This window comes from Erigeron canadensis, chromosome 3 (genome assembly GCF_010389155.1).
Source record: "Erigeron canadensis isolate Cc75 chromosome 3, C_canadensis_v1, whole genome shotgun sequence".
Taxonomy (NCBI): domain Eukaryota; kingdom Viridiplantae; phylum Streptophyta; class Magnoliopsida; order Asterales; family Asteraceae; genus Erigeron; species Erigeron canadensis.
Window position 1 is genome coordinate 35,633,316 of NC_057763.1, and position 10,315 is coordinate 35,643,630.

Below are 10,315 nucleotides of genomic sequence, written 5' to 3' on the forward strand. Positions count from 1 at the left end.
GTAGTTAATAAAAAAAAATAGACAGCCTTATACCAAAAGGGATGTGATGTGAGCCGTGACTCGTGAGGATAGTTTGGGCTTACTATAAACTTTCTCAGTTTCTCCCAATTTGGGTTTATTATTTATCAATTTGGGCTGGGCCTCACTTATCCGGCACCTTTACTCCCTCCCAACTCTATTCGGTAACTCTACAAGTGTTGGGGCCATTGGGCTACTCAGACTGATCATTGATGTAAAATTTTGATAAAATAATAATGTGAAATAGAAATGAACAATACTGTTGTGACCAGTGACGTTTACTACTTATGACTCACCGTCTCTGTGTATAGATATAGAATATCTATTATATCTATCTGTTGATTTGTATTGGTTCACCAAATACTAGTTATTTTAGAGGAGGTGAAAAACTGTATCATCCAGCTTCTACATAATTTCATTCATAATTCTAAAACTTATTAGGGATATCCGTCTCCAATGGCAGTGGTCAAAGATGATCAACAAACTAGCAAAAAGAAAGAAACTCCTGAATCAGAGGATGATAAAAGGTACTGCTATTTTTACTATTATTATTTCTAATTAGTATTATTACTTGCAAATTTTAATAATAGTTTTGTATTTGATTATTTAATGCAATATTTATAATCAGGAGAAAAAAGATGGTTCCAGGTGGTTTAATGAAGGCCATGATCCGACCTGGTGGTGGTGATGCCATGCCTTCTGATGGTGATCAGGTTTTTTTTTTAATTTTATCACCTTTTTTTTTTTTTTTTTTTTTTTTTCCATTTCTATGCATATATATCTGTATAATTTCTATGCATATATATAGTTTGATTGTTAGCTGAAAGTTACAGTTGAAGTAAATTAGGTTTTGTATGAAATTAAGTCTATATGGTAACAATTGAAAGAGAGAAGGTACTTGTTGTTCATTGATGTTTGTTGTGTGCAGGTCATATATCATTCTACTATCCGGACACTAGATGGCGTGGTTGTTCAGTCCACTCGCTCGGAATTTGGCGGTGCGTTTGGTTTATTTTGAAAATTCTGTAGTTTGTGTAAATTAAGTTTACTCTTGATTAAAGTTAAATATATTTTGAAGATAACTTGCTAAGATAATGAGTTAATGTATGGCGTGCGGATTTAAAGGCTAATGTTCTGTTGCAAAAGTATCATGTGGTTTGCTTGGAGTTCAGTTTTATCACCATAGGCTTTCACATAACGTGAATGCAATATCTTAAAGTTGTTAGTTGTTGAAAAGAAGGACAAATACAATTGTTATTATTATTTCTTCGTAAAAATTCTGGCTTGTTTGATTTTGTAGATATTTCTGATAGAATGTCGTTAAGATAAGTTTTATTTTCCTATTAAGAAGTTTTGAACACAAATGTTTGTTGGCTATTCCCGAGCGATTGTTGTTTTCAGGCAATCAACAAGTTGTTTGAGAATTATATATTTGTTATTAGAACTATTCTTATGTATAATTTCCCCGTTATAGGCAAAGGCACCCCAATAAGACAGGTTTTGGGTAAGAGCAAAATGATATTAGGACTGCTAGAAGGAATTCCTACAATGCAGAAGGGTGAAGTTGCTGTGGTAAGTGTTTGATAGTGGTAATGTATTTATGAGTATCCCTTTTACTTTATTGACCCTGGAGGATACCATTTTTACATTTATATGCTGTGTTAATTATTTTTGTAACTTAGTTGGATCCTGATCTGATTTGTGATTTGCCTTTTACTGCACATAGTTTATTCAGTGCTTGAAGATATAATTATCACCATGTTGGATTGGTTTTGATCTTTAACACATGTTGTGGTGCGAACTATTTCAGCTAAAAATGAAGCCTGAATTGCACTATGGCGAGGATGACTGTCCAGTTTCTGTTTCTGATAGCTTTCCGAAAGATGCTGAACTTAATTTTGAGATAGAGCTGATAGAGTTTTCTAAAGTCAAGGCAAGAACCACTATAAATCACTTTGACTTACTATTTCAACATTCACTTACAAGCTGTCTACATATAGAGCATTTGCTTAGTAATGTGACGCCGGTGTTTGCTTATCAAACTTGATCAACTCAGTTTTATTTGCTTTGTAAATATTTTCCAGGTCATAACTGAAGATTTGGGAATCTTGAAGAAGGTGAGTACTGTCATAAGATCTATTGATTACTGTGTTATCTTTTTACCCGAGTCATTTCTTTTGTTGTAGGAAGTGAGTTGGGCGGGGTTTAGAATTAAGTTACCTTAATTTCTTCCTATTTTCATTCTTTTTTATATTTAGTAATATGTAATAGTAGGTCTCTGATGACTTTTTCACAGAAAAAATGGTGTAGCAGAATTTTGAACTGTCTTAGCAATGTAAATCGAAATCTGTAACTTTAATATGCAATTCACTGGACAGGTTATAGTTGAGGCACAAAGTTGGGAGAATCCGAGAGATCTTTATGAAGTAAAAGCAAGGTTCACCTGTTCTCATCCTCTCTTTCTCTCATAAACACATGCACATGTATAAGCACATGCACTGTCTCATACGCACAGAGTTGAAGAGTGCCAGGTTTAAAGCTAGCTGCAATACTAGTAATTTATACCAATTTACTAATCAGATGTGGCTGATTCTAGAATTTCTGCCAAGTCGGGGGATGGACATTCGCTTCAATTACATACGACTGCTGAACCAATTCTGTTTACTTTTGGACAATCTGAGGTTTCTCTATTCTTTACATTATTATGTCATTTTTAATCTGCTTTGTTTGTCCATATTCTGGTTTTATTATTATTAAATCCATGTGATGAACAAGTCAAGATTCGTGCATGCTCATTCAAAGTTGTTAAAGGCATGCGCCTCTTGCGCCTAGGCGCAAAAGGCAGGCGAGGCACAACCTTAGCGCCTTAAACCCTAGGCCCAAGGCCCAGTAACTATTTGAAGCTCAAGTTTACAATTTTCTATATAAATAAAGTTATAGACCCTTTGTATTTCAAGGAGCATTTATTGCATGTAAGGGAGAAAATTACGTATATTGTTAAAACTCTGTATATATCTTTATCATCGATAACATAACATCATTCATCAGAGAGTATTCTTCGAACAACTAAAAGGTAAGGTTTCTTCAATTTTTATATTTATTAGAACTTTTCTTCTAAATTGTTCAACCTCTATAACATATTCATTATCATTGTTAGAGACAATGAATCAAGATAGTAACTTAAATGGCATTTGGTTTGTTTTTTACTTGAGTACGCTTTTTTTTTCCGGGCGAGCGCTTTTTTTGCGCCTCTCGCCTACGCCTCAATTGGGGTCTTTGCGCTTTGAGTTCGCCTTCGCTTTTGACAACTATGTGCTCATTACAGTGTTCATTATATCTATCTACCAGGTACCTAAAGGTCTTGAAATGGGTATAGGGACAATGTCACGGGGAGAAAAAGCCACGATCTATGTTACAAGTCAGTACTTAAGCCAAAGCCCTCTAATTCCCTCCATAGATAGTATTGAAGAAGTTCACTTTGAAGTGGAGCTGATCCATTTTATTCAGGTGTGCCAATGTTATGTTTATAATTTTAAGGTTTTTTGCTATTTTTTATGCCGAGTGCGAATTATGGTGCAAATGTTTTAGATGAGGATTTTCCTTTGCCATTGTGTAGGTAAGGGATGTGCTAGGAGATGGAAGGCTAATAAAACGTCGCATAAAAGATGGAAAAGGTGTTGTTTCAGTCCTCAAATAAACCCTTTTGCATATTATCTGATATTACATAGTTCCCTTTTAAGTCCTTCACCAAAGATTTGATTCGTATGACTGTAGTTTTTCAGCAATCTGCTATTTAATTATTAAATTTTTAAAGAATTTGCTTCAAAGCAGATATCATCGAGATTATGTGAATATATTTAGTCTTTTCAACTATATTGGTGTAGCCTAGGCTTTTAAAGCCTGACAAAAAAATTTGTGATCCTTGTTCTTTTGAAACTATTAGGTGAATTTCCTATGGACTGCCCTCTCCAAGATAGTCGACTACGTGTCCATTACAAAGGCATGCTTGTTAATGAAGAAAAGACAGTTTTCTATGATACAAGGACTGATAATCATGGCCAGCCTTTGGAGTTCTCCTCAGGAGAAGGGCTTGTAAGTTTTCGTTTCGTATATTAGTTCATGATTGTAACTACATCGATTTGTTATGATCTATCGGCAATTGGTCATTTCCACTAAAACCCAATGATAAGCCTAGGTAATTTAGAATTGTGATCTCTTTTTGGAAGATGATCTATTGAAGAAATTTCATTTTGCGTGGTAGGTACCTGAAGGTTTTGAGATGTGTGTTCGGCTGATGTTGCCTGAGGAGATATCACTAGTAACTTGTCCCCCAGATTATGCATATGACAAGTTTACCAGGTTATTGTCAGCAAACTATTTATATATCATTTACCACAGCTTTATACTCAAAAAATTTTCTTTTGAAGCACTCTTCTACTCATCAAGTATAATTGTGCGATTAACCAGTCTTGATGTTTGTTTGTTTTTCTTCTCCATTCTGTGATTTTAGGCCAGCTAATGTTCCTGAAGGTGCACATGTTCAATGGGAGATTGAACTTCTAGGTTTTGAAATGCTTAAGGTAAATCAGTTGATGGTATTTCATTTCATTTAAACTAATCATGAATGAGATACTTGTCTATGCTTAAGATACTTGAGATTTATATCCCAACATAACTGCGAATCCAAAATGACAAAATTTATAGGTCATATTTTGATGCTAATGGTTTTTCTTGACGCCAATTCGGAAGGTTAATATCATTGTAGTAGTTGGTTATAAATTTGAACCAGCTGATCATTACTTATAGGTCTATATGGGTTTATGCTGAATGTATTATTGCATTCATGGTCTCTGTTGCAGGACTGGACTGGCATGGATTTTAGAGCCATTATGGATGATGTTGAGAAGACCAAAGGAACGGTATATATTTTGTTACTGTATTATTTAACCCTGCTGCCTAGTTCAGTATTTTATATATTGATCATGGGGAACGAGTAGAGTAAATGAATTAAAAAGATTATGAAATCTTAAATTTGATGTAGAAAACATAGTGTGGTTTTTCTTATCTTGTTCTCTCTTTTTTTTTTATTTTTTTATTATTTTTTTTTATAACTGCCTTCATACGTATGAATAAAACTGGAAAAAATATAAAAAATTAGATGTGAATGATAGGCTGTAGAAAGATTTTTGATAAGATAAATCACAATGTCCTCTTGTTTTGTCTCCAGGGTAACAGGCTATTCAAAGAAGGAAAATTTGCACTTGCCAAAGCAAAGTATGATAAGGTACACATCAGTGATTATAAATTTGGCCGATTACTCGGACTCGCATCGCGACTCGGTTGTATGGTCGAGTTAGCCCGAATTGGACTACAAAATCGGTTGATGGTCAAACTCAGGTCAAAATGATCAACTTTTTTCTTTTAATAGAATTTTGAAGAATCATATATATGTTTCTAAACAATTAAGCTTGAACTTTGTAGCATTATGTATAAGTTTGAAATTTCTAGTCTGTTTCTAATTTCCTCTTTCATATAGTTTCAAAAAATATTATTTTACATATAAAATCCCCAATCCGATTACTCCTCGAGTTGCCAGAAACTCCTGAATCCGACCCTGGCCGAGCCGAGTCCGAGTGGGGAGTCCCCAACCTTGGTACACATTCTGGAATACTGTGACATTATAACTAAAATGAAGTATGAAATATGGTCTTCTATATTAACATTTAATTCCTGGTTGTAATGTAATATGAACTGTTTATTCTTTCTGTTGCAGGTTTTACGGGAGTTCAATCATGTCAATCCTCAAGATGACGAAGAAGGAAAAGAGTTTGCAAATACAAGAGTATGAATCTTAATTCATATAATGCAAGATTCAAAGACAAAATATTTTCATATACCAAGGCAACTTATATATGTCTCGATGCTGTATAAATTAGCTTGCACTTTAAAGTTTTAACTAGACTGGGTCTGATAGCATTATCTAATCTTCATTTGATTTCATTTCTATGATGTAAAAGAACCTGTTGAATCTGAATGTGGCGGCCTGCTACCTGAAGATGGGGAATTTTCGAAAGTCAATAGAGACATGTAATAAAGTAAGTTTGTTTTATATAATCACTGGTCTTTCTTTATATACTTGATCCACTCACAATATTAGTAATTAGTAAATAACATAAAATATTAAATCCTTAAAGGCATGTGATGCTGTATTTTTAGTTTCTTTCTTCTTTTACAGTCGCATGTTTTATGAACTATTTTTAAACAATTGTTTCTCTTCTGTCCAGGTATTAGATGCGAATCCTGTTCATGTGAAAGCACTTTATAGAAGAGGTATGGCTTACATGGAGGCTGGTGATTATGAAGAAGCTAGGAATGATTTCAACAAGGTAACTTAATTTAATTATAAAACACCACTATAAGAATAAAATTTTGGTGGAACTCTGTTGTAATCATTCTTCTTGATGCTTAAAAATAGATGATGACCATAGACAAGTCATCAGAAGCAAATGCAAAGGCGGCCCTGCTTAAATTGAAGCAGACAGAGCAGGTAAGCCATTTTTTTAAAGTATTGATTCCCTTCATCGGTTCATAGTAAACATTTTGATTACCAATCAAAAGTGCAGAGAAGAGTTGGGAAGATGGGTGGGTTGGGTAATGGGTCAAATCAGGTCAGTTTTTAAAGAGTAGAAGGTTGGTTTGACTCGAAAACTCTTGTATGTCTATTTCTGCAATATATATACATAGTTAAGTAATAATTATGGATTTATGGTTACAAAAACAACACTATTACAACTATAATCTAAATCTATGAATAGAACGATTAAAGAGGTGGTTAAAGCTCCACTTTTGTTGACTTTCAACCCGTTAGCTCCTGTTGATTTGTTTCTTCATGATATAACCTCGATAATGCTTTAGCTTATATCGTCCTTTATAATGAGGTTTCATTTAGATAATGGTTGGATGTCTATTTCTGAAATATATACATAGCTAAGTAATATTTATGGATTTATGGTTACAAAAACAACACTATTACAATTATAAGCTATATCTATGAATAGAACGATTAAAGAGGTGGTTGTATGCAATAAAAGCTCCACTTTTTTTTTACTTTCGACCTGTTAACTCCTGTTGATTTGTTTCTTCACGATATAACCTAGATAATGGTTTAGCTTAGATCATCCTTTATAATGAGGTTTCAGTTAAGTAGCTTCAAATGGACTTATTAAAAGTTAAACACTGCTTATAACAGGAGGTAGAGAAGAAAGCTCGCAAGCAATTCAAAGGACTATTCGACAAGAAGCCTGGTGAGATATCAGAGGTAGGACTAGATGATAAAGTTAACGAAACCACAGTCAAAGAGGACAAAGATGCCCAAGAGCGGTTAATTTCTTATCAGGAAGAGAACGATGGCGTTGAAGATGAACCACCAGCTCCACCTCCTGCTCGTATGGGTTCTTTTTCACGGTTGTTGAACAGTAGTATGAACTTATTCAAGTCTCTCGGGGTAAACAGATGTTCTATATTATAAATGATAAGTCTTCTAACCCCGAAATGAGTGTAGATGGTTAGCTTCAACAAATGAAAGATTATAAGCGACATATTTACAGGATTCAAATGGTTTGTCCTAAAGCAAGCATGTGTAATAATCTTTGTTTTGGAGTTAGAATGGCTAAAACTTTCTTGCTCTTATGTTAGACTCTTTTGTAAAACACTTGATCTTATTATTATCTATATATTCAACCCACATTGGTTTCCATTGTTCATTGGGTGCAATAGGCTAATATGCCCCTAAAGTTTGATTTGGACATCCTCCTTTTTTTTCTTACATTAGTTTCTACTGTTCATTGGATCAAGTTACCTTACATTGGTTTCTACTGTTGATTTAACACATCGATTTTTGTTGTTCATTAGGTCCAATTAACACATTGATTTCTACTGTTCATTTGGTGCAAATAGATAATATGCCTCCAGCCGTTCAAAAAAAAAAAGAAAAAAGAAGGTAATATGCCTCCAGATTAAGTTATAGAAAATTTCTGAACTTGTATTAAACTTTCTAAACTAATTATAGAAATTTAAACATTACAACCATCACACAGGATCAGTTCGAGATTTAGAAGCTGCTTTAGACATCATCCGGTACTTGACCAGAAAACACCCAATAATATGACCAGCCACCACGAAAACAAAAACACCAACGTTGTATGACATCACACACAACATAAGGAGATAAATTAGAGCCATTCGGAGTCCATAAAAGGAGGCATGAATCAACCCACCAATAATTGGATTACTTCCCGGCTTGATAACTGGAATTACTGACAAGAGCTCGGCGATAACAGCTAGTATAAGCACAAAAGCTAAAGCTAATATATACATACCTATTTCACCATTTGGCCAGCCTTTAAATAACATGATTACATCTTTGCTCCAATAGAAAGTCATGTGCATGACCATACAATTCATTGTATCATTGTCCATGGACATGGACCTGGGCATGGGCAGGGCATCTTTGCCACGAGACATTTACTTTATGTGGAAGAGATGAGAAAGAAAGAGTTTGATGGGTATGTTTCTAAGTGCTTTCATGGAATTCGGGTAGTCTTTATAGAGCAAAGAAAGCCAAGGAAATGGCTAATCATAGCGAGCTAGAGCTTTTATGCATGATTAATAAGTTATTAAAATCTCAATCATTTGATCAATTGGCCTAGTTAGGCTCATATGCTTGTTATGGTTAGGTTCCATTGTCTAGGAAGATCATATCGTGCATTCAAAGGTGCATCTACATGTATAAAAGGGGGACTGCCTAACCCTGACGTTAAATATTTTTCAAATGAAAGGAGACACGTTCAATGGGAAAAACACAAAGTTACTATATAAACGAAGTTAAACCAAACACATAGAAGGATTATCGAGTACCCTTTTTTTTTTTTTTTGAACAGCAAAAAGGTGGAGCTTTTATTTAATTTTCCAAGCAAAGTGCTAGACCATTACATACGATTACATATTAAATAAGGATAAACACTTCCCAAATATTTACATAAGGATCGTAGTATTAAGAGCAAACTATACATAAGGATCGTTGTTTTTATTTTCAATTTGGTCATGACAACATATGTTACTATACTTGTATAGTTGTATCCAATTATATCGATAGTTGTGGTTTGTGATGTTATTATTAGTAGAGTAAAAGTTGGATGGGTAATGGTTGTCCTTTTAAGTCAATTCTAATTTCCAGGTCAAGTTTTCACTTGCGGAAACTAAATTAAAGAAGTAAAGGTAGTTTCAACTTTCAAATGAAAAGTGACGTATAAAGATACTCTTTCAATTATATGACAAAAATTACCTAATGAAAGCAGTGGTTCATTTTGCGTGTATGACTGTATCACTAGTATTTGAGCTTTATATATAATTAAAAAGTTGGTGAAAGTTTTAGAATCTAATTGTACTTGTGTATCCTTACAGCACAAATTTAACTATAATCTCAACGGGTGCTTGATTAGGGGTTTTAGAGGGTGTTGCAACTAAATGATCATAGTGATAATATTTAACCTCATATTCTTCATGTCCTTTTCATTAGGGTGGACGGAGCGCCCTGGGGAACAGACCGGTACCCATCCGGTACCGGATTGAACACCGCGCCGACCCCCGGTATCGGTAGGGTGGGGAGCGAATTGGTGACAGTGGTGTCGGTTGTGGTGTCTATTGATTCGACCGTTACTCATCATTGCTTTCCTTTTTTTTCTTTTCTTTTCTTTTTTTTTTTAAATAAAATACCCATTTCCATCTATACATATACATATAATATATATACATAGTCTGATTTTGGATAAGACAAGCCGTAGCAGCAACCAAAGTCAAATATATAAAATTTCATTTTATACTTTACCCCATAGACTTTTAACTTTTTATTAAAATGGGTTAAATGTTTTTTTATACATTATTTTTTTTTTATATCTTCTAACATACTTTAATATTGTTTTAATTTTGCGGTGTTTAAAAATTTTGTATTTTTTAAAATTTTTTTGTAAAGTGTTTAATTTTGTAGTGTTTATGTATTTTAGTGGTATTTGTAATTTATTAAATAAAAGGTTTAGTTATTATTTGATTAAAAGTAAAAAGAAATTAAGTTAAATAGAAAAGGGTGGAGAGAGGAGGGGTGGTGAGGCATTCCTAACATTAAGCAGCAGGCAGGGAGGTAAAGAAAAATCGGGGAGGAGAGAGGTGACGAGACACTCCCCCTACCCTTAATGTTCCTAGCTTCCTATATAATTGAGAGGATGAAAACTTGAAAATATCT

At 34.0% G+C, this 10,315-nt stretch overlaps 1 protein-coding gene across 1 annotated transcript; it reads left to right on the top strand.

Moving 5' to 3' along the window:
* The first annotated feature begins 336 nt into the window (after nt 1–336).
* LOC122592280 (peptidyl-prolyl cis-trans isomerase PASTICCINO1) lies at nt 337–7,774 on the top strand. Its single transcript, XM_043764469.1, has 20 exons — nt 337–545; nt 647–731; nt 947–1,016; nt 1,493–1,590; nt 1,829–1,951; nt 2,103–2,135; nt 2,397–2,455; nt 2,615–2,699; nt 3,367–3,525; nt 3,635–3,692; nt 3,962–4,110; nt 4,280–4,377; nt 4,529–4,598; nt 4,878–4,937; nt 5,246–5,302; nt 5,792–5,860; nt 6,036–6,113; nt 6,303–6,404; nt 6,494–6,565; nt 7,268–7,774. Exons 1-20 carry the CDS (start codon nt 475–477, stop codon nt 7,544–7,546), a joined length of 1,875 nt encoding a protein of 624 aa, XP_043620404.1. The 5' UTR covers nt 337–474; the 3' UTR covers nt 7,547–7,774.
* Nucleotides 7,775–10,315: the final 2,541 nt, after the last annotated feature.